Source organism: Puma concolor, chromosome A1 (genome assembly GCF_028749965.1).
Source record: "Puma concolor isolate L17-30 chromosome A1, mPumCon1.1.hap2, whole genome shotgun sequence".
Lineage (NCBI taxonomy): Eukaryota > Metazoa > Chordata > Mammalia > Carnivora > Felidae > Puma > Puma concolor.
The window spans coordinates 6,036,370-6,060,762 of record NC_141667.1 but is presented as its reverse complement, the minus strand read 5'-3'; the positions used below and the strand labels follow the sequence as shown (position 1 = coordinate 6,060,762).

General features: G+C 52.7%; 1 protein-coding gene across 2 annotated transcripts; it reads left to right on the top strand.

The window, feature by feature from the left end:
• The first annotated feature begins 6,593 nt into the window (after positions 1-6,593).
• CFAP90 (cilia and flagella associated protein 90) lies at positions 6,594-21,759 on the top strand. 2 transcript variants are annotated; one of them, XM_086675829.1, is made up of 3 exons: positions 6,596-6,853; positions 19,553-19,669; positions 21,321-21,759. In XM_086675829.1, exons 1-3 carry the CDS (start codon positions 6,707-6,709, stop codon positions 21,498-21,500), a joined length of 444 nt encoding a protein of 147 aa, XP_086531955.1. In that variant the 5' UTR covers positions 6,596-6,706; the 3' UTR covers positions 21,501-21,759. The 2 variants fall into 2 exon arrangements, with proteins under 2 accessions (XP_086531957.1, XP_086531955.1); XM_086675831.1 differs by lacking the exons at positions 19,553-19,669; positions 21,321-21,759 and adding an exon at positions 7,830-9,277 and having other exon boundaries at positions 6,594-6,853.
• The last annotated feature ends 2,634 nt before the right edge of the window (positions 21,760-24,393 follow it).

Below are 24,393 nucleotides of genomic sequence, written 5' to 3'. Positions count from 1 at the left end.
ACCTAGTTATCATGGCATTAATTTACTGGAGAAATTAGATCACTTGCCCTGTGAAATGCCCAACACTATCGATTTGGTGTTAGCTAACTTATTCCTCCAGTTGCTGTATTTTCTGTTAAATTAAACGTTAGAGGCAGAGGTTTGCTTAGATTTTTTTTTTTAATTTTTTCAAATTAACATTTATTGATTATTGAGAGACAGAGAGACACAGAGCATGAGCAGGGGAGGGGCCGAGAGATGGAGAGACACAGAATCTGAAGCAGGCTTCAGGCTCCGAGCTGTCAACACAGAGCCCGACGCGGGGCTCGAACCCACAAACCGCGAGATCATGACCTGAGCCGAAGTCAGACGCTTCACCGACGGAGCCACCCAGGCGCCCCTTTGCTTGGATTCTTAAGTTTGCTTAAGTTTTTTCAGGATGCCTGCTTCAGAGGCGGTACATTTGCTTTGTATCATATGATGCCCTGCTGTCCCCTCTTAGAGATACCTAGTAAATTGACCAGCGACTTCCTGTATTACCAGCCCAATCCATCCGTCTGCCAACAGCAGATGGTTTTAGCGTCTCTTGGTGATTGCTGCCTAGATCCGTTATTCCACTAGGTGTTTGGGGGGGGGGGGAGGGAGGGAGGGGATGATTTCCTAATTCTATCATCCCTTCTCCCCTTATTAGCTTGTATTTATCTACAAAGAAGAGATTTCTCTCATCAACTATTTGTGTACCCTCACATAAGGTTTATACAGAAAAAAAACATACAAAAGAAAAAATGTTACTTTCCTTGCATCAATTTAGAGAGTAAAAAGTTGGTCTGGTGAGGATTTTTTGTCTTAGGAAATTTACGAAGTCATGAAATCTGTACGGTGACCTGCCTCAGTCCATCCCGGTCATCCTTTTGATGCTTAAATTGCCCCATTTTATTTATTTATTTTATTTATTTTTTTTTTTAATTTTTTTTTTCAACGTTTATTTATTTTTGGGACAGAGAGAGACAGAGCATGAACGGGGGAGGGAGGAGCAGAGAGAGAGGGAGACACAGAATCGGAAACAGGCTCCAGGCTCTGAGCCATCAGCCCAGAGCCTGATGCGGGGCTCGAACTCACGGACCGCGAGATCGTGACCTGGCTGAAGTCGGACGCTTAACCGACAGCGCCACCCAGGCGCCCCGAAATTGCCCCATTTTAGACCAGCGGGAAACCCTTCACCGTGGCGCCTTTGTCTTTTTGACTTGACACGTTCGTTTTTGAAACTTCCAAAGAACAGGATGCCCCAGGCTCGGACCATTTCTGGTCCCAGGCCCAGGGGCAGCTCTCTCTGTGCAACCTGGTTCCCGCAGGGTCCCGCTCCTTGCGAGAGCAGTCGGTATCAGAAAATGTCCACTTTGGGCCTCGTATAAATCCGTGTTCGTTTTTATTCCAAAATCGGCAAGGTGAACAAACCAAAATTAAATTTACATCTGAAAGTATTGATTCACGGGTCTGATGTTCAAAGCGACCAACCACAGGGACCCCCATCAATGCAATGAGCCAGGCACACAGGAACAACCTCGCGACAGACATGCTCTCTAAACGCACAGACAGCAGTCATGGCTTTTCACCAGGGAAGGGGCATCCAGGAAGGTGAAGGCTCGTCCAGTCCCACCACACACTACCAGGCTCGTCCACTGTGATCTGGTGATGAGTGTGGCGGACAGCAGGGACGGCCGGAGTCACATCGCCATTGCCACTGCCAGACCCCACGGACAGGGGTTTGGAACCCAGTGCGGGCAGGGTACTCGGGCTTGCGGGAGCATCATCTCATAACCCTTTGAGTTCATAATGCTCTGTATTTACTTTTTATTTCTTAAATGTTTATTTATTTTGAGAGAGAAAGAGCGAGCATGGAAAGGGGAGGGACAGAGAGAGAGCAAGGCAGTGAGCACGAGCGGGGAAGAGGCAGAGAGACGGGACAGAATCCCAAGCAGGTACCGCTCCGTCAGCACAGAGCCCAACGCGGGGCTCGATCTCGTGAATCGTGAGATCGTGACCTGAGCCAAAAAGAGTCAGACGCTCAAGCGACTGGGACACCCGGGCGTCCCTCACGACGCCCGTTAGAGTGGCTGGGTGCACAGTTCTCCTCCTTAGCTGGCTACAGACGTGGGTGTGTTTACACCCGTCCCTTTCACTCTCAGCCATCAAGCCAAGTCATTTTTAAGATGTCTTAAAGCCCGTGAATTAAAGCCCAGTTATGTTGAGCCACTTGAGTTACACTGACATTCAAAAACAAAATAATTGTAAAGGCTTTTAAGTTTGAAATGGAGATATTAACCTTATTTGAGTTTATTTTTATTATTATTTGTTAACCTTGTTTTAAAACCTCTGCATACAGCATCAGGCTCTGTGCTTACTAGGCTGTGGCCACGCCTCTGACGGGTCTGAAAGCCCCCGGGAGAAAACCGTTCCCTCAGGCCACTTCCTCCCCATGTGTGTCCTACACCTTTCCGCAGGACCACCCACTTGTCACCTGCACCGCAGTGAACTTGCCACATCTGAGGTCTCCCATCGGCGTAGAGAACTAGGGAGGGGCTGCTTTCTGGCCTGAAAGGTCGATGGTTTTAGGAGGGCTCACAGATAAACAGAACATTCCACACGAGATGTGCTCAAGCCACTGCTGGATGTGAACATCATGTAACACGTTAAGGTGACAGGACAGCCCCTTCTTTGCTCTCTCCTTCCCTGCCTCACGTTGACAGAAAGAGTTCTTTCCACCTGGCCTCCCCGGGATCCCCTCTGTCTAGACGTCAGGAGGAAGGGCACAGGGTTCCGGCTACGTCTGGACTGGGTGCTTCCCGCACGCCGTAGAACGCCCGTGTTCCTGCAGCCCAGGCCGCCCCCAGTGCACCTGCCCCCGTCCCCTGCAGGCGGCAGAGGTCCCGGGGGCTCAGCACAGTAGGCTGCGCAGACAGTCACAGGGGCACCTGCACTCAGCCTGGGCCAGAGCACCCAAAGTCAGCCCCGGCACCACATAAATCCCACGGCTGGAGTGGGACTTGGGGGTGGGGGGTATCCAGGAGGAGGCTGTCACCTGCAACACCCAGCTGAGCAGATCCCCCCCCTGCCCCCCGCTGCCACCACCACCCCATAGTTAACCTGTAGGCGGCGTGCACGCTTCAACTATTAATTCACTTCCTTCGAGGGTGGCTGTTCATTCCTTTCCCTTTCCGTTCTGCACAGAACTTTGCAAGTACAAGTTACAGACATGAGGGACTTAAACACTTTCAACTCTCCGACTTTGTATTCCACTCGTACCCGGAATATGTTAATAGGCTCGTGGGTGGGGAAAAAAAAGTTTTTAAAGGAACTAAAACCTCGAGGTAACTGAAACTGGTGAAGTCTGTCTTACCTCTTCTTTCCTCTGCCTCTAGGCCCCTGACCTGCAGCCTCAGGGTGGTGGCCGCTCCTCGGGCTAGGACTCACCTCCTGAAACAGCGTTGCACCTCAATAGATGCCGCCAAGCCTTCTGCTGTCAACTCCAGGTCTCCTCGGACTCTCAGAAGATGCCCGCAGGGAGTCTGTGCAGCACCAGGCAGGGCTCATTCAAGGTCAGGAGTAAAAGATCCAAGGGCAGGCCTCAACCCAGATGGACCGTGGGATAAGGATAACAGGCACTGCCTTCAAGTTCACCATTCACTGATCTGGCAGGCACTTCTGACAGCCTGCTCCACACTCCTCAGAAAGTTCTGGACAGGGCAGAGCTCCGCGGCCCTTGACAATTCATTCTTCTACTGACTTTCCTGCTCCTCCCACTCCTGCTCCTTCATTCATGCCTCCTGGAATACCTCCCAGATAAAGCTAGAACATTCAAGCCCGTGTCCTACATCTACCTTTAGAGCAAACCAAGCTATGGCAACTGTATTATTACTTTACCTCGTCACCAAAGATCCGTTGGGGACCTACTGTGTGCCAACCATCTGTTGAGGACCTACTTGAGTCATCAAAGAAGAAAAAGCTGTATGTCTGTCGTCTCGCCCCCCTGAGCACTCAGTCTAGTGCATAATGAAATGTCACGTACTGAAACTAGCAACAGATTCACATCCCTAGAGCCTTGGAAAAAGATTTGGGGATGAAATTATCTCGGGGTCGGTGTGAGCTCCCTTCTCAAGCTAATTGGTGTCAGCTACTCCCACGTTCCACACGGTGTTGCTGGATCACCTACGCGAGGTGTGCAAAGTCTCGTGACCAACTGGCCACCTCTGTCACATCTTTAAAAGAGGTTGGAGAGGGGCGCCTGGGTGGCGCAGTCGGTTAAGCGTCCGACTTCAGCCAGGTCACGATCTCGCGATCCGTGAGTTCGAGCCCTGCGTCGGGCTCTGGGCTGATGGCTCAGAGCCTGGAGCCTGTTTCCGATTCTGTGTCTCCCTCTCTCTCTGCCCCTCCCCCGTTCATGCTCTGTCTCTCTCTGTCCCAAAAATAAAAAAAAATAAATAAATAAAAAAAAAAACGTTGAAAAAAAAAATAAAAGAGGTTGGAGAGACAGAGAGGTAATGGATTATAAGAGCTTTTTTTTTTTTTTTCTTTGTGCTCCTTTTATGAGGACTCTGCCCCATAGGGGAAGGACGAGAGACACTCTCCCTTCATACACCGGAGAGATGGTAGTGCTCTCTCTCCAAGCTCCAAGGACATGTCAACCTCTCGGGAGATGGCCCCTGGAGCCTGGGGACAAAGTAGACTGATGTCTGACCTTTGTCTGACTCAGCCCAAATCATCTGTCCAGCCAGTGAAGCAAAGAAATAGCTATTTGGGCAAAGAAGGCACACGGGGTTCTCACACCTCATGTTGGGGGCCATGAGACAGAATGGTGCATTAAGTCCTGCACACGAGGACTTCCAGGGGACGCGAGTAGACCTCACAGAGAGATGCCACGTTGTGCCTTAGACTGAGAGGTCTCTAACCACCAGCCTGCATAAGGAATTGCAGACAAGAGATTCCTATTAAGAGGGGGGATCAGAAGGTAGAGGGCGTCCTGAGAGATCTGCATCTGGTCCCTGCCTACCTGTCCTCCTTCGCTTCCTCCAGTGTCTTCTGTGAGAAGTAAGGGAGATGCTTCATTTTCAGAAATACCAAATAAAAGCTGTGCCATTTACAACGTATTAGAAATATGCACGAAACCCCACCCCCCCTACCCACGGAGTCCCAAACCCTAAGTCTTCTCTTCCTAGTTCTTCCCCTTTCTGCTTTGCGGGCTTATTTTCACAGGCTTTGCAATGAGCATGCGCCAAAGAACAGGGAGGAGGGAGTGGAAGTCTCTGCGTCACCTCGGGAAATGTCCATTTGCTCTAATCAGACTACCTTTTGCCTTACGGGGGCATAGGCGACTTCCGGTAAGGCTGTAACCTCTGCAGTGCTCAGCCAATGAGGAGCCAGGGGAGGGCCTGGCGGGCTAGGAGATATATTGTCTGCTGTAGCCGCGGGCTGCCTGTCTGTCCATCAGACGCCCTCTGGCAAGAACGTGCCGGGTGGCCTCCCTTGGCTGTGCTCCCAGTCCCCACAGCCGTCCTTTGGTCGATGGGCTTATTTCCCACATCCCCTTCTGAGACTCCATCACCCTCTTTTCTTGCTGCCTTTGGAGCACGTCAAGATTGGTCTGCCTCAGGGGCCCCACAGCTGCCCTTCCCTCTGCTTGTAAGGCACTTTCTGGAAGACTTCCACAAGTCTGGCTCCTCCTTCTCACAGTTCTGCTCCAGCATCACCTCCTCACGGAGGCTGGCCTTTGCCAGGCACCCTGCTTAAAGTACTTCCCCAGCTTTTGTCATCATGTTGCCTTTCCCCTCCTAACTTTTATGAAATCACGAGTTTCTGCGCCCTGAACTTTCAGCCAAGGGCCTCCAGAACCAGCCTGCAGATCTAGAGACAACTTGACCCTGTTAGCAGAGGGGCGCTCGCGCTCCAACCAGGGCCGCGGATTTAATTCCTAGGAGCCTCACGCCTTCCGAGGCAACACCCTAAGTACTAGCCACATGCGGCCACGCAGCCCTCGAACTGTGGCTGGGGCCACGTGTTAAAGTGACAATGTGGTGGACACACCGAGTAAAATGAATATATTGTTACAATGCATTTCACCTGTGTCTTTTTACCTTTTCAGAGGGGACCGGAAAGTTTTAAATTACGTGTGCGGCTCCCACTATGTCGCTGTTGGGCGGCGCTGCTCTATTCTCTTCAAGTCACTGGTCTTTTCCCTTCTATCAGCGGACTGCGAGCTCCAGGTGGACGCCCGCGGCTCGGTTCAAGGTTGCACCTCCAACGCCCGCACGTAGCAGGTGCGCGGTCAAACGGCCCCACAAATGAGTGGTCTGGGTGAGGGGTCTGACGCTGCGCGGGGAGGGGTCAGCGGGTTGGAAGGCGCTGATCCCAGAGGCGTCTCCCACCCGGGAACCCCGTCTGCAGCTCGGACTCCAGGGACGCACCTGCGAGGAAACACCCGGGGCTTGGCTGGGGGTGCCTGGAGGACAGAGAAGCGGGGCGGGGAAGTGGGCCGGGGAAGAGCGGAGTGGGGGAGGAGGAGGGGTGGGGTCGGAAGCGGGGAGGAGCGGGAAGGGGACGGGGAGGAGCGGGGAGGGGGAGGGGCCTGCCCCGAAGGGACGCGGTTTCCCGGCGACGCCGAACGCGGGCTCCCAGCTGCCCGCAGGGCCCTCGGCGGGCGGGACCGACCGCGGGGGCGCTGGACGGGGGTGGCATGGAGGACGACGACGAGGAGATTACCGCCGCCACGCTGCGGATCAAGCCCCGGCCGCTGCCCCTCTCGGCGCTCTCCGCCTTCAGCTACGTCCCGCCGCGGCGCCTGGACCCCAAGGAGCACAGCTACTACTACCGCCTGGGCAAGGTGAGCCGCCCTAGGGAGGGGCTGCGCGTCTGGGCGCGGGGCGGCGAGTCGGAGGGGCTGTGGAGACTTGGAGACGGCAGGAGGAGAGGCGGGAAGGGGGCGGGCGGGGCTTCACTGGCAGGGAGGGGCGGGAGGGGATGGGGCGGGGCTTCACCGCCTGGGAGGAACCGATGGGGAGAGGGCATGGGGGCGGGGCTTCACTGCCAGGGATGGGGAGAGGGCGGGTGGGGCGGGTCTTCACCGCCAGGGAGGAGCCGATGGGGAGAGGGCATGGGGGCGGGGCTTCGTTGCCAGGGAGGGGAGGGGGGTGGGGCGGGGCTTCACTGAGAGGGAGGAGCGAATGGAGGGGAGGAGATGCAGGAGAGGGAGGGTGGAGGCGGGTGTCTTAGCCTGAGAGCGGAATGGAGGTGCGGGGTGGGTGGAGGGAATGCGGACAAGGCTGCAGAGCAGGGGAGGGGGCTGGAGGAGAGGCGGGATGGGGGCGGGGCTGCAAGAGGTCGGAGCTACACTTTGGGGGAGGAAGTCCCAGAGTCTGGGGTGGGACTCTGGGGTCGGGGTTGCAAGGAGGGGAAGGGTGGGAGCCGGGGCAGGGTTCTACAGTCTGTGAGGACACCTGGGCGAGGAGAGAGGAGAGGGTTAAGAGGGCATCAGGGTCACAGGGGGAAGGAGGGTGGGAGAGGGCCTTCCTCCCGGGTGCCTAGACCCCAAAGAGAGCAGCTACCATGACCACAAGAGTAAGGTGGTCATCTTCACCATCTCTCTTCACCTAGAGATGGGCACGGGCTGAGCCCGGTGTGTGTGTTGTGGGAGGCACGCTCAGCTGGGATGAGGGTGGGGTGCCAGAATGCTCAACCGCATTTTCTGAGCTATTTGGGGATAGGTTAGGGTCCCAGTGCTCTTTGGGTAAGGGATTGGGAACCGCTGGGCTTCTAGTACTACGACCCGGAGCGGCAGGCTGATCGACCCCTCTGCTCAGGATCTGGAGGAGGGTCTCAGGAGACCTGGGCTGCGCAGCTGGTGGGGTCAGGACTCCCTCTGGGCTCTGCCTGAAAGCGCTCACTGCAGCGACTGCGCCCAGAAAGTCCAGGGTACCGACGCCGCGCTTGGAGGGCCCTCTTGCAAACCGAAGATAACCACAGGCAGTTCTGGCCATCCTGCAGGGAGAGCGGGACAGGGAGGCCGCACCAGATTCTGGCCTGGCTCCAGCAGGCACACGCAACTCATGAGAAAAGCCTGCTGGTCTGTGAAGGGCCACCATGCAGCCAAAGCAGGGGGAGAAGCCAGAGGAAAAGAAGCAAATTCAGAGCTTGTCAGGAGTCGACGACTGCTTTCGTCAAGCTGTTTTTCCTAAATGTCTCCGATGTTTCTTGCAGTTCAGGCTGCAGGGACATCATTATTAAAAGGATCTCTGGGGTCGCCCAGCCTGCAGGGACAGTGAGTGGCTCAGAGAGGGTATAGGTTAGCCAAGTGCCTAGGAAGAAGGAGGTCTTTCCCTCCTGATGTGTAAGGTGTCCGCACGGAATGACCTCCCTTCTCTTCTCCCCACCCATCACCCATAGAGCCCACATGAACCCCCATCCGGATCAGGTCTGCACGCATTCAGGGACTTGTCACACGTGAAATGTCAGAGAACAGAATGTCCTGGAGCTTACCCTTACAAACAAAACAGAAGCTTCTAGTTTAGACAACTGTTACAGGTTGAATTGTGTGTCCCCCTAAAATTCTTATGTTAGAGTCCTAATCCCAAGCGCCTCAGAATGTGACCTTATTTGGAGATGGGGTCTTTACAGAGGTAATCAGATTCAAGTGAGGTCATTGGGGGGGGGGGGGAGTGCCTCATCCAGTATGACCGGCGCCCTTATGGAAAGGGGACATGACATGCATAGATCGAAGATGAAGGGAAAAGGCAGGGAGAAGACGGCCTTCTACAAGGCAAGGAGAGGAGCCGCCAATAGCTTCTTCCCGCACAGCCCTCGGGAGGAGGGAGCCCTGCCCATACCTTGATCTCAGACTTTCTGCCACCAGAACTGTGAGATAGTACATTTCTCCTGTTTAAACCCCACCCCCCCCCCAGTCTGGGTGCTCGGTTTTGGCAGACTGAGCAAACTAACACACGACCTCGGCCAGGAGGCTCTCTTGTATCAGTTAGCTCCTCTCCGCTCGGCTCTGAGCAATATGGAAGGACTGAAGGACAGAAGGAAGAAAGGGACATCCGTGGCCATTCTGCGCATCCCTGTTCGGTGCGCTCTTGGCTTGAACGTCCACTGGGAATTAATGCTGGGGTGCATTTAGGGCAACAGTGCCCAACCTCACTGCCACCACGGACCTCCTATGTTTTCCTCCCATGAGTGATATGTTTTGAAAGAACTTTATCTGTAAATAATTTCATTTGTTAAATGAATTTTACAATTTAAGTATGCAAAACCTGTATCATTGCCAATGTATGATTCAGGCAGAGCGTTACCGCACCGCATGAGAGAAACAGCCAAAAAGCCAGGAATCTTGATGTTTTAAGATGGTCCGTGCTGTTTCATTGAGAGAACATAAATCTTGTCTGGCTTCCTGACAAAATGAAAAAATTCACAATACACCGTTTTGTGTGTACCACTGAGGAGGCCTGTTAAGTACCACTTTGAGGCTATTCAGAAATAAGATAAAAGACTAAAGTGGATGGGGTTCAGGATACATATTTATCAGAGACTAAAACCCAGGTTGCAGGTTACTGCTGAGGTCTCTGGGCAAAAATGGGTTGTGGACACAGAAGGTCTGAATCCTACCCAGCCACTGCGGCTGTGGGCCCCAGAAAAAGCAGAGCTGAACCCCCACCCACTGTGGGCCAGCCATTGCCAACGGAAAAGAAGCACAGTTGAACCTGGCAGGTTCACCAATCTGATATGTGACTCTGCCTCTCTGGGGCCAAGATGCAGAGAGATGCCTGATATACAAGGTGCCCAGCGCTCTGTATTTGGAGAGAGATCAGGGGTAGGTACGAAGTATGCTGCTTCAATTCAGGGTTCAACACACAGAGGCCCCTGGGCCAAATCTGGCCCAGAGTCCATTTTCATGAAGTTTTATTACAACAAGATCCCATGCCCATTCGCTTAGTATTATCTATGGCCGCACGCAGAGTTGGAAACCATGTGACCTGAAAGGCTAAAGCAGTGACTATCTGTATCTTGATAGAAAACCCCTGCTCCAATATATTACTGTACCTGGAAGGTAGGAAAGGGCCTTAGAACAAATTAATGCAAAGCGGATTTTAAGAAAAAAAAAATTAGTACAGTCTTGATAGCTGGAGTCACAGGCAATTTCAAATCCTCAGGCCTTTAGTGTCACACAGAAGAAAATGATGCAGCAGAAATATTAACACCTAAATAAAATAGCCCTTAAAAGCATCAAGAAAAACAAAAGGCATTTCGAAGTATATTTGCAAGACAGCCACCAATGGTAATAATGTCCCCCTGGGGATTGTATGAGCTAGTATTTAATCAGCTGCAGAACTCCAGAGGCTGATTCTCTACCATGAGATCATTTGGACTGAAGACGAATTTGGTATCACAAATTTGCTAGAGGACTCAGCTGCCCCTAAGTGAATTGTAAATCTGGGTCCTACTCGAAGCTGAGAAGACAAAGGGCAGAATTAGCTCTTCAGTCAATTACCGTGTGACACATCTAGTAATTAATTAGTTAGCACAGGCCAACAAGTCTTGGGTAAAAATATTGACTCCGCGTTCCTAGCTGTGCAGATTGCGCAAGGCACAATCTCCTTGGGTCACTTCGCCCATCTATGAAACAGTACCAGCTTCACGGGGCCAGTAATGACAATTAATTTAATTAATAGAGGTGAAGTGGCACATAGTAAGCCCAATGTAAGCGGAGCTATTATTCGCTTTTGTTAGTGATTATTAGTTTCTTGTCCCTGAGGTTTGGTTCCCAGCCAGTGTCTTACATCCTGCACCCCTGATTGCTGTCAGAGGCATACACAGGTGAGGCAGGTAATCTGAGAGTCATTCTGGTGGTTTCTAATCTATGGGGTCTCCCCGGGGGAGACCCCAAAGTTAAGGCCCTCAATGCGGCATGCTTATTTAAAGCCCCAGTAATGCCTTGGATCCTGAGACAAATTTGTCATCTAAAGCTGCCAGCTAAAATGTGATCAACTCCTGCATGGCTCCCGAGGGGCCTCTAGCAGTGTGGGCTTTTCCTATAAAATACTGTTCAGGAGGCAGCAAGGCAGATTCAGTTCAATGAGGTTTTTGAGTTACTTTTTTCCTTCTTCTGCCTCGTGCAACATTTCTGCTACTGAAATGGAAAAGCTAAGTCGACGGACAATGCCCTTTTATGGAAGATTTGATGAAGTTTCGCAAAGTCTCAGAGCTACATTAAAAAAGAATTCTTGGGGGGTTTTAGAATATGCTTTCTCTCGTGGTGAGCTGCAGCGTGGACAGCCTGTCTTGAGTGAAGCTTTGCTCAGAGAGCCCCACCTTAGCTTTAGGGAGATTAGCTGACTTTCCTCGTCCGTGTGTGATGGAGACACAGAGGCTAGGGGCTCTTTCTTTACCCTCCTGATGGCCCACCTGCCCTTCACTGAATGCAGCCAAGGGGAGACCACAAGCCGGGGAGGGGCAGAAAGAGGAGGACAGAGGATCCCAAGCAGGCTCTGCACTGAAAGGCTGGCAGCAGGGAGCCCGATGCGGAGCTTGAACTCAGGAACCTGCGAGATCGTGACCCGAGCCAAAGTCAGACGCCTAACCAACTGAGCCACCCAGGTGCCCCTGAAGGTTTACTTAATTATCTTGCTGCTTTTTCTTCCCACTACACTATGAGCTCCATAAGGACAGCAATCGCTCTCTGTCCTCAGTGGCCTGAACAGTGCCCGTCTCATAGTTGGTGCTGGTAAGTACGTGCTGCATAAACGAAAGAAGAGGAATAAATGGGATGTGGATTTTAAAAAAATGTTTAGTTTTGAGCGAATGAGCAGGGGAGAGGGGCAGAGAGAGAGCCAAGCCCAGCACGGAGCCCATCCAGGGGCTCGATCTCACCACCATGAGATCATGACCTGAGTTGATATCAAGAGTCAGACACCTTAGCCGACTGAGCCACCTGGGTGGCTTTTAAAATCAAGTCACAAGATCAATCCCTGAGACTGAATAGAGGTCCCGTTTGGGATTATCTGCCTTTTCGGGTATCCTTGGCCTTGAGCTGCTCCTCAGGGATCAAAATTGGGAGCAGATGCCCTTGCTTCTCCCAAATCTGGGCTGGCTGTGTCTTCCCTGTCCAGTGACCTGCCCCTTGGTAGGGGGTGGAGCTGAACCTCTTCCTCCAGGGCAGGTAGAGAGTAGCAAGGGGCAGGCAGGTCACCCCAGGGAAGCAGGACAGAAACACCCAGAGGGTGGAGTCAGTGTTCCTACCATCCATGTGACCACGTGGTGCGTGGCTTTCCACTGTGTGAATACGAATGCAAGGATAGGTGTCTAACTTTGTTTACAAGAACATGTTCACACACAGATCACACAACTGCGCATGTATATTTGCAGCTTGCTCTTTGCATGTCATAATACATCTCAGACAGTTTTTCCAAAACTGTCCCCGTTTAAGGAGCACAATGACACACGAAAAGGAGCAGCATTATCTCCAATATATTTGGCCAAGAGGAACAGCTTCGACTCGAGCGGCAGCCCCCGTGGCTCACCCTTCCTCCTGTGATGTGGACAGCTGGGGGCCAGGGATGGGGGGCAGAAGGGGGCAGTGGGGGGCTGGTGTCAGTGGAAGAGAGAACAGCTGGGTCCGAGTCTCCTCTTGGAGACAAAGTGAGCGGACAGACTGATGCAGAATCCTGACCTGGAGCACACTTCCAGGATGAAACGCACCCAGAGGGAGGCGCTGGTTCATTTCAGCTCAAGGGTAGGTTTGGGGCGCAACCCCCGCCAGCAACAGATCCATTGTAGTGAAGTCGTGAAGGGGGCGCCCGGGTGGCCCTGTGGGTTGGGCGTCCGACTCTTGATTTCGGCACAGGTCGTGATCGCGGGGTCTTGGGATCCAGCGCCGAGTCGGGCTCCGTGCTGAGCGTGGAGCCTGCTTAAGATTCTCTCCCTCTCTCTGTCTCCCTCGCTCTCTGCCCCTCCCCCATTCACTCTCTCGCTCAAAAAATAAATATAAAATTAAAAAGTAGTGAAGATAATGCCTTATCAAGACTGCTTATGATATGATAGGATTCTTATTAAATTGTTAAAATGTTCAGATTATTGGAAAAGTTCTGAAAATTCCCCAAACTCGTGATCCTAATGCACCAGGAGAGGAAACAGAACCTTTGCCACAGAGGAACCAAAGAGAATAGCTGAGTATTGTCCTCTTAAAAGAACTAGCACGTCCTGTCCTTGACAAGCTACACTCCTTCTGAGAATAGACTTTTGAATGATGTTAAAATTAATGAAGATGTCCTCATTAAGCTTCACATACTGCTGGACTCCCAAGGACAAGCACTGGACTTATCAGAAGTAAAATGAGGCCCTTATGAATCAAAGGAAACCCTTTGGATCGCCTTGGGAATTTCTGTTTTTACGAGGAGGTCGCACAGCTCTGGGTAGGCAAACAGTGACTGGAAGCCTCAAGAGGAGAGGTAACAGTACCGTGCCCCCGAAGAGAGGAAACGAACAAGCCTGATCATAGCTTGATTACTGTTTTAGTCAAGGTGGGCTGGGCTGTGCTCTGGGAACAAATGGACCTTGAACCCCGAGAGCCTTAACCACCCGTGTGTCCTATATCGCAGTCTGCTCATGCTCACAACAAAGAGCCAATTTGTAGCATTTCGTCTGAACTCTGCATTCAGTTGGAAGCCTGAAATTGGCCACGGTGAGAATGCTTAGACTGCAGGAATTGGCAAATGCCACACTGGGTCTTTTTTGTCCAGAGAGTGGCTGGTTAACCTAAGCCCACCACTGGCCTTATGCATATAACACATAACGAAAAGTGTGTTTCTTTTTCACATGTAGCCCAATGTGTGTGTTTCTCCTGCCTGGACTTCTAATTCTTCTTCTTCTTTTTAAAAAAAAATTTTTTTTAATGTTTTATTTATTTTTGAGAGAGAGAGACAGAGTGCAAGCGGGACAGAGAGAGAGGGAGACAGAATCTGAAGCAGGCTCCAGGCTCTGAGTTGTCAGCACAGAGCCCGATGCGGGGCTCGAACTCATGAGCCATGAGATCTTGACCTGAGCCGAAGTCGGACGCTTAACCTGCTGAACCACCCAGATGCCCCAGCCCAGCTTTCTTTTTTTTTTTTAAATATTTTTTTAATGTATTTTTTTGAGAAAGAGAGACCGAGCACAAGTGGGAGGGGCAGAGAGAGAGGGAGACACAGGATCTGAAGCAGGCTCCAGGCCCTGAGCTGTCAGCACAGAGCCCGCCACGGGCTCAAACTTCAAGATAATGACCTGAGCCAAAGTCAGATGCCCAACCGACTGAGCCACCCAGGCACCCCCCAGCTTGCTTAATACAGTAACTGGGGAACCAGATTCCTCCTTTTTAGTGGTTCCACTGTTGCCAGGGCCTGGGGATCTTTGGGATCTTGCGGTCCTTTACTGGATCCTTTGAACTTGCTGGCCAAAGAGCATGGAGAGACAGCATGGAGGACACACACGAGAGCTTTTATGGACCAAGCCTAGAAGGTGATGCCCATTGGCTTCACCCACAATTCTTGCCAGAACTAGTAAGTGGGATGGAAACTGGCCACTGCAGTCTTCTGTTTATTCTGGAAGAGGCCATGTGTTTGGTGAGCACATAATATTACCCCTGCCTGAGTGCCATTTGGAAATGTATTGATTTCCTTTCTCTTAGTTCTTTCTTTCTTGCAGAATTTACCTGGCTTGAACCAACAATGGAGAGTCCGTTTATATTTGAATGGTCTGAAAGGGAGGAGAAAAGAAAGGATTCGGGTCCCCATTTGCTGGGAATCTTACCCCAGTTATTTGTGGCAGAGCGCGTGTAGTGTCTGGTAGGAGGCACGGGGAACCCCAGAAGCGCACAACCGGGGAGATGTGCCCTTGTAGACTGTAGGCCAGGACTGCTTGTGGTAGTCATGAGAAACGTAAACAACAGCCTCCAAAGTCTCAATGTCCTAAGTAAGACTCACTTCTCATGTTAAATGTCCAACGGGGATCAGAGGGATGGCTCTGCCCAGGATAGTCACTCAGCAACTGCTGTGGAAGCTTCCAGAATCCCCAAAAGCTTCTGCCTGAGAAGTCCCATGTGACCCCCCGCTCATAGTTCATTGCTTAGATCTGGTCACATGGCTTAACTCGCCCAAAGGAGCAGAGATTCATCCTCTGCGGAGTCAGGAGCAGAGCAGAATAGAGCCATTGGTGATGGCTACCAAGCCGGTTGTCTGGGTTGAGTGGTTTACCGACTCAGTTTACCTGGAGCTCAGCGCTCTGGGATTGGGTCTCCGGCCCCACTGCAGTGCCCTTTGTTTTATCTCCATTCTTACCTTCCATTGTTCAAAACATGACCACCAAGGATGGGTGTTGGAGCTGCTATAACAAAGTGCCACAGACCAGGGGCTTGAGCCACAGAAATTTATCGTCTCCCAGTTCCGGAGGCCAGGAGTCCAAATCAGTGTGGCGGCAAGGTTGGCCCCTTCTAAGGTCATGAGGGAGAGTCTGTTCCAGGCCACTCTCATTCGTCTGTAGATGGCCATCTCCTCCCTGTGTCTCCTCTGTCATCTTCTCTCTCCCTGTGTATCAGTGTCTGTTTCTGAGCTTCTTTTATAAGGACACCAGTGCTGTTGGATTAGGTATGACCACGTCTTAACTAATTACATTTTCGGCGTCCTGATTTCTAAATCACCTTCTGAGATCCTGGGACTCAGGACTTCAACATAGGAATTTTGGGGGGGGGGGGGTGCAATTCAACCCACAGCACCCAGGGAGGTGGCTGCCCTGGGACTCCGGCCACAGTGGTGCAGCGCCCCCTACGATGAGTTCAGCAACGTCCCCATCCCGCGTGATCCCAGGCGGGAGCCGATCCTTCCTGGCTGGTGCCGCTGTACTTTGGGCGCCCCTCTGTGGCTCCCTGTGTATCACCTGCTGTTGTTTAATTAATGAGTTTATTTCCATTCTCAGCCTGTGGTCTCCTCCAAGGTAGGGACTCCCTATTCCTGTCCTAGAGCCTCGCTGGGTGCCTGACACAATAGTTAGAGTGATGTGCTTTGGAGGTCGACGAGTGAAGGCTTCCGCTCCATATGCACACACAGCCCAGGGCTACAGGCAAGTTATTTTGCAGTGTTAGGAGCAGGGGCCACGGGGGGGGGGGGGGGGGGGCGAGGGAGGGGACCAAAGGCAAGCCATCAGACAGCACAACCAGAATGAGATCATACTACGTTTTAACAACCCTCAAAATGCAAAGGGGCAAAGGGAGATTACCAGAGAGGCAGCAAATGGGCTCGTTTGCTCAACATCATGCTTGAGAGAGGAAATCTCTTGAGAGATTTTAATAGCAAAATAATAGTAAACCCAGAAGCTCTGTTTTGTGATAGCATCTAAATCCAGACTGGCTTTTATTCGTGCCATTTTGCTTCCAACCGTAAAGGAATGACAGACAAAAGGAAAGAAGAAAGATGAATAATTAAAATTTAGCAAAAGACAGATTTTCAGTTTGATGAGAGGTTGACGACGGACAGTCACGTTGCTCAGTGAGGCTGCCTGCCTGCCGGTCGATTTCTCCCCCTTATTTTTCGGTGATAGAACAATTCATTTTTACTCTAGAAAGTAGTAAGTAGGCAAAAATCGCTGCAAAGGAGAGAAAGAGAGACTCCGATCACACCCCATGGGTGCAGGGAGCCCTCACACAGACTGCTCTAACATACGGCAAGACAGGATTCTGGTGAGCAACTCAGGGGAACTGAGGCACATGGCTTCTCCGAGCGCTGCTTGTGTGGAGTATTTCCGGGGAGCTGAGAATGTGGACAGCTCGCCACAGGGGGCTTCCCCAGCGCAGGGAACAAAGTGAGGCAACCTTGCCTCCCTCATTCAGGAAGCACTGATCGCTTTCTCACTCACTTCCGGTGTTCATTCTTCTGTCCTCGGAGTCCGGCTCCCAGGACACGTCCAGGACCTCCAGGGGGCTGACTCCGTTCGGGAGGGTCAGGCCTGCATGGGAACCGCCTGCACAGGAGGACAGCGCGAGCCAGTAGGTCCCGGAGGAGCCCCTGTTCCCCCTGGCCCCTGCTGGCAGGGCTGTCCCTCAGGCCTGGGGGCTGCTGGTCACCCACATGGAGCCGGGTGGGAACTGATGGACCAGAGATCGTGGGTGCAGACCGTGGCCCAGAGATCTGAGGGTGCAGCTGCCGCCCAGGCGCTCAGTCCGGGCGGCAGGTGTTTCTGTTACAGACCGGAGCTGCCGTCCCTGAAACACACCCAATGCACGGGGTCCGCCAGGCCAGGCGGGATTCGGGCGACAATGTGACAGCCACATCATGACCACGATCCCAGCCCCAGTTCCTGTGTGGAAAGGGGTGCTGTGGGGGTGATGGGGCATTCAGTCACTGTCCAGGTCGGCCTTCTGGCCTCAGCCAGACCTGGCCAGTAGCTCTGAACCCCAAAAGAAAGGGTCTGCATGGAGGTGCCTCCCCTTGCAGAGGCCAGAATGCCCCTTTGGGGGATTCACGTCCCGCCATCCTGGCAGAGCGTGTGGTGTACCTGAGCCTCTCCTGTGTCACTGCAGAGCCCTCTGGCCTGGTGGCTTCCCTAAAAATGCTGCAAAGCTTGCTCACCATCTCCAGGCTAGAAGCCAGCTCCCAGCCGTCAGTGTCTCCTTCTGCAGACATCCTACACTGCATGTTAAAGATACTGAGATTTCTCTATCCTTCCTACGGGTTTTTTTTTTTTTTTTTAAGTCTTGATTTTATTTGATTATCAAATGTCTGATTTTTATATAACCCAGGTGGATTGATATTTTCTTTGTGACATTTTCCCCAATGCTTTGACGCGTAGGAAGTCCCTTATGGATTTTCTCTTCCCATATTTTTCTAACCCGTCCAGAATTTACTTTTGACTCTAATGCGATGTGAAGATCCAAGTTTATTGTTCTTCCCAAACAGCTAGCCAAGTTTTGCAACAGCAAATGCTGAAGAATGTAGCACCTCCCCAGTGAATTGGGCTTTTTGTTTTTCGGACCCTGGGTAGATGAGCTATCCCATAAGGCGGCCCTCAGGACAAGTGAAGGCCAAGGCCAGCCAACCCAGTGCGTGGACAGACCCAGGGGCCCACAGGTGACAGAAGACGATGCCAACAAGAAGCTCCTGCATGGTGACCTCATTAAATGACCACCGGGGCTCAGACTCCACAAGCCAGGCGCCCTGCCCCCAAGTGGCTCAGAGTGAGTCTGCACTTATAAGCCAGGATTCCAGCAGCCGCTGAATACGTGCCTCAGGCTTGTCGCCATTGGAATTCTTAGGAACCTAAGACAATAATCCTGAAAGCTTGCCTTGTTTTCCGTACTAGATGGTTCACTGCACCAGGACGGTGGCCACGTGCCTGAGCTTTCCACCTCCCGGGCAGGAGCGGTGCGTGTGCACGGGACGGGACCTGTGAGGGAGGTGTCAGGGTGGGAAATGACATGCGGTCACTTCCATTGCTACCAGCTACTCTGAGTCCCAGCCGGCGAGAGCGGGCTGCCCGTGCCTTCCAACAGACTAAGCACATGTTGTGCGTCCCTGGCGCTGTTTACCTTCTGCTTCCGAGTCCTGCACTCGGACGTTGCTCCTAGCGTCGCTCCCGGGGAGAGCGAGCGAGTGAGCACAGGTGAGCTACCCTGTACCCCCAAATGCCGGTGGCATGGCGTGCCTGGGTTTGCTGCTGGAGGGTTCAAGGCACCTGGCCCTCGACTCGGGAGCAGAAAGGACAGGCCTGACTTGCGGGTCAGGATCAAAGACGAGCTGACACGTGGATCTCTTTCTCTTTTATCAGGTCCCAAGTGAGGCAGACGGATTTTTGTACGAAGAGAAACCTGAGATGGAACGGTGGACGAATGAAACGGGATCCTTTTCTAATGCATCAAAGCTGTGTGTGCACGCGCGTTGTATACATACGCCTGATACGTGTGCAAATACTATACATATGTATATATCATATAGAAAATAAATATAGTCATGCATTCATGAATTACATTCATAAGAGCTACCACATCTGATTAAAGAAAATATTTCCATCTCTCCGGAGACAGATTTGTACTAGGTGCCCACCTGTTGGCTAGGAACTTAGGGATATTTCTGTTTAATTGTATTGTCCAGTGTTTGGCTATGGTTAAGTTTTTAACGCAGTGCAAGCTTATTGAGGAAATCTGAGAACTATGAGAAGGGTGGCGATGAGGAGAAGACACATATTGAGTGGGTCACTGTTACTTTAAGGCTGTGCGCCTGGGTCAAGGTCAAGGAGGGATCTGTAGGAGGTGTAGGAAAAGAGCCACGGAGATGTCCCCGCCTCACTGGGCCTCTGGGGGACCTGCTTCGCTGGCGGGGGGCCTTGGCCTCCTGCTCTGGTCGTGGAGGGTGCTCTGGGGTGACCTTCCCAAGCACATGCTCAGTGCAGATGGGAAACTGCACGTCTCCACCGTCCATCGGGGGAGAGGCCTGGCTGCCGGTGTCCCGGAGCGCTTCTGTGGCCCAGTCCTCCAGTAGACCCGTTCCTTTCTTTCTCTTTTTGTCCCCAGACAGGAATCATTTCCCTGTATGACTGTATTTTTGACAAGAGCCCAGGCTACAATCAGAAGTTGCACCGAGATGACAGAGAACATGCAAAAAGCCTGGGGCTTCACGTGAACGAGGAGGTAATGTTGACACAGGCTGTTGACAAAGCGCGAACAGAGTCGCTGTGCCTGTGCGTCTATCCCGCAGCAAGCTGGGCGGGCTGCCTTCACCCCTGCGTGCGCCCTCCTCTCCCTCACCGGGCCCGGCACTGACACTAGGCCGATACCGGCTCCCTGTCTGGTCGTGTTTCCAAGCATTAGTCTTTATGACTCTGTTGTTGAGTTTACTTAATTTAATGAGGCAAAACTAAGAAGTTCTTTTCAACAGATAGAGCAGGTGTTTGCTTAACTGCTGAGTCCTGGCTGTCACAGCTCTCTGGAGGACCCCAGCCCTGCCAGGGAGGGAACCGCACCCTAGTTTAGGTACCGGCCTCGAACCTGAACCTTCACAGACGGGGCTGCTCCTGCTTTATCTTTGCACGATTTTCTGACAGCTCAGGCTTGGCCTGTGGTCAGCCGCCCCAGTGTGTGAGCAGAGGCAGGAGCAAAGCTCGTTCCCTGGGGAAGGGAGGTCTGTACCACAGCAGGTGCCGGGGCGGAGGAGGCTGTGTGGATCCTTAGCAGTGAGACCTTCTTGGGGCCTTTCCGCACTCGGACATCGTGTCTGCGGAGTCTGATCTGAGGACAGTGTGTTTACAAAGAGCCGGGTGCTGAGTAAATATCATCAGCTTTAATACGATACTCAGAAATCAGAATGGAGAAGCCTCCAGTGGGATCTCCCCCCCCACCCCAGCAGATTTTGGCCTGGGGCTGCTCTTGTTAAAGAATGCCCCAGGTCACTTCCAGGGAGACTTTATTTCACTGTGGAATTAAGTGAGGAACTCTGAAGTATTACTACTTAAGTCACAGACATGAAGTTTTTTTCTATTGTTTTTGTTTATGTGAATTCACTCCAAGTGGGTAGTGAGGCTCCTGCTTTCCTGTCTTAAGAACACGCCTGGCCCGCTTGTACCCGGCCCGAGTTCGAGCACCCCTCCCACCCCGCCCCCGGCCCTGCACTGAGCCTAAGGGGAGAAGACAAATGTCCCTGTCCTCTCAGAGCTCACATTCCTATGAGGAAATGAAAAATGAAGTCATACAAATAAGGAACTGAATTCCAGGTGGCGATGGGAGGTATGCAGAGAAATGAGGCCTCTTAAGGGGGCAGGGAAAGCGCGAGGAGATTGGGGAGCTGTGAGGTGAGGGGGCCCAGGGAGATGAGGGGTCACAGATATGAGGGGGCCGGAAAGATAAGAGGGAACCAGGGAGATGGGGTGCTGGGGAGATAGGGAGTCGGGAGATGACAGGTGGAGGGTGGAAAGATTTGGGAAAAGAGAGAAGGCGGGAGGGGAGACAGGCAGACAGGAGGAGAGACGGGCAGACAGGGGGAGCGCGGGAGGAGGGAGGGAGGGAGGGCGGGAGGGAGAACGGATCCTGAGGTCAGAGGGCACGTGGCACCCCGTGCCACGTCTTCGCCTTTCCTCTGGGTGACGTGAAAGACTTGGGGACAACGAGGGGCTCTGAGCACAAGGGGCAGGCGTGACGTAGTTCAGGAGGTCCCCGTGGCATCACGGAACCCGGGTGTGCTGGACGCAGGGGTGCAGCGGGCCGAGGGGACACAGCCTCCAGGACCCAACGTGGGTCGTGCGAACAAGTGGGCGGAGCTGACCCCGTGTTCTGGTCACCCCGCCAGGAGCGCCAGCGGCCCGTGGCAGTGCTGACGTCCTCTGTCTACGGGAGACGCATCCACCAGCCCGTGGAGCCCCTGAACCGGGACCACGGCCGGGCCAACCTCGTGAAGGCGGACTTCTACAGGAAGAACGACATCCCCGGCATCAAGAGCCCCAGCTTTGGCCACGTTTCTCCAGCCTGACGGCCCCTGCTGTGGCCTAGACGGCAGATGGCACAGACGGGCAGCGCCTGGACCTTCTTTCCCCCGCCACGGGGGCCACAGATCCCGCTTGAAGCCACTTGCACCTGGACGGGGGGGGACGGGCCCTGAGGCCGCTTTCCCTCACGTGGCCTGCGGTGACGACCCCGTGATCACCATGTCGTGGGATCGCGTCCTCAGAAATGATGCTCGAGACTGAGCCACTGCGGGCACGTGAATAAAAGGAAAACTTCCCACTTGATCGCGGTCGGGTGACTTTGTCCATTGCCTCCCGGGGGAGGCGCTCGGGGCCTGCACACCCTCTCTCACCAGGATGGAAACGCTGTTGCCTATTGGCGCACACGCTGCTTCTTGAGTTTTCCTTCCTCCAAGAGGTGGTGTAATGAAATCGCCTTTCGGGACAGTTGCAGTCCAGATACAACATTCTCCCCCCACACACAGGTCTGAGCCGTAAATAACAGGAGTTTGCACAATTGAGGGCAAAACCCTAGTTGGGACGGGTGGCCCCATGGCTGGCAAGGTGACGTCACTCCTCAGTGGAGAAGCAAAGGTCACGGGAAGAGAGAGACTGGGTTTTGACGTTCAACAGGCTTGGGCAAGATTGGGCTCCTGCATTTTGCAGCGGCACGGTACGGGCCCGTCATCTCCCCTAGGCGAGCCCACATTTCCTCATCTTCAGACTGGGATTTCCAGACCTTGACTGGTGCTTGTGGGGATCACTGGGCCACCGGAGCGGGGTCCTAACGGAGGCACAAAAGAGGCCAGCGCCATTGCTCTGAATCGTTTTCATTTTGGGAACAGCTGCTTCTCACCCAAGTTGGAAACGTTTATTTTGGAGATAATTTGAAACTTATTCAAGTATTAAGACACTGGCTATAGTTTTAATGAAAGGGTCTCTCGAAAGAAATCATCCCTCACCTCTGGTGATTACATGTCCCACAGCTTAGTGGTTAATGAGCAGGTGATCTAATTAATTTCTATACTGATTCCCCCATGGCTGGTTTTATTGTTTTGATGCTCTAAGGGCATTTGACACCGAATTGTTGACAATTTCAAGGCTGAGTGACTCCTACAGGTTTCTTTATTCATTTGAAAAATGGTATTTTTTTTCGTCATAGGTGTTTTTTATTAGTTCCACACACCCCGCCCCCAAACAACTAGGAATAGTTTATTTGGAATGCCTTTGGGTACATTAAGCCACGTATGTAATAATATAATAGAAAGTATATAAATTTTGGAGTAGGGAAACTTTTACAAACTACTCTTTCTTCGGCTTTGGCAACCAAGAAACACCAGGCATCTCTAAGAGATGCCTTCATCTGAACGTGACCACAATAAATCAGTGTCAAACTGAATTCTGGTTACTTTAAGCCAGATCCTACTCCCTGAGCCTTCCACTTTCAACAAGCAGGGCCTGAATTGGAGAAGGTTTCAGAAGATCTCGTTTATCAGGCATCAAGGGAAAATTAAATGTATTGAGAGGGCGTTCTGCAAGAACGGATGGTTAGGGAGAGCTTTGAGCAGAGACGCTTGCTTGCTACCAAGGTCGCTGGGCCGGCTAAGTGAGCTGCAGCCCTCTCGTCTGCATCGTTCGCCCACAGGAGTATGTGCAGTTCCGGAGCTTAGGGAGCCTTGACTGGGAGGCACACTTTCAGATGTAGGGAGCAGGTGGGTTTGCATTCTAGGCTCGTCTTGGGCACTGATCCCTGGGAGACTCCGAACAAGCCAAGCCCCTGGACCTCACTGCACCGGTTTCCTCATTTGTAAAGCACAGGGGGACTCAGGCCGGGGACCAGAATCGCCTGGACGGCTTGTTATCCAAGCACGGTGCATGTGCTGAGCCCCACGGCTAGGACCTCTGCCTTGGCAGGCTCGGGTTGGGGCCTGTAAATGAGGTGTTGCCGCTGCTGGTTGGGGACCACACTCGGAGAGATCGTATGTGTGCAGACCTCTGCAAGATAGACTCTGATAATGACTCTGATTGCTTTAAAACATGTACTGTTTGGGGGAGGGGGGGGCACCTGGGTGGCTCAGCTGGTTGAGTGTCCGGCTTCGGCTCAGGTCATGATCTCGAGGCTTGTGAGTTCCAGCCCCGTGTCGGGCTCTGTGCTGACCGCTCGGAGCCTGGAGCCCGCTTCGGATCCCCCGTCCCCCTCTCTCTCCGCCCCTCCCCTGCTTGTGCTCTCTCAAAACTAAATAAACATTAAAAAGAGAAAAGTATGCTGTTTGGTTAAGACTAGGAACACAGTTCCGGGGGAAAGAAACAACTGTCCTTTTGAGTTCTTTTCACCAAATTCAGCATATCCCTGGTGGGTGCAGAAAGCCACGCTTGAGGGCGCTTGGCAAATCACCCAGCTGTGGGTGTCCACTAAGGGGAGGTGACGTGCCCTGGGATGGGTGCTGCAGGCTCTAAGGAGGGGCCCACAAGGTGCAGCTGATGACCATTATTACAAATGACACAGGAGGCTGGTCTGAAGCCAGTGAGACCCCAGGCCTCCTAGGCCACGTTTCCATGACAGCGAAAACAGACATTCCTATACTACGTTTCCTCTTCCGGTCACCTTTCTGGAGATCTCCAACACTGCCTGACTGCGGCAGACCGTGGAACACATCGTGCTATATTCCCACTTCGGCGAGGAAGGCCAGTTAGGAGCTTCGAGAAGTGCTTTTACGTGAGCCTGAGTCCTGGCAGGATAGCACCGACAAGAGAAAGCCCTGGGGACCTGCCAGGCTCTCGCATGGTCATTAGCTCTCTCAGTCACACCTGATCCCCTAAGCTACCCATGAAGAAATACCCCTAAGAGAAATTAAGCGACGTGGTCAAAGTCGCACGGCCAGAAAACGGTCAGTGAGGAATCCAACGAGGGCCCGGTGC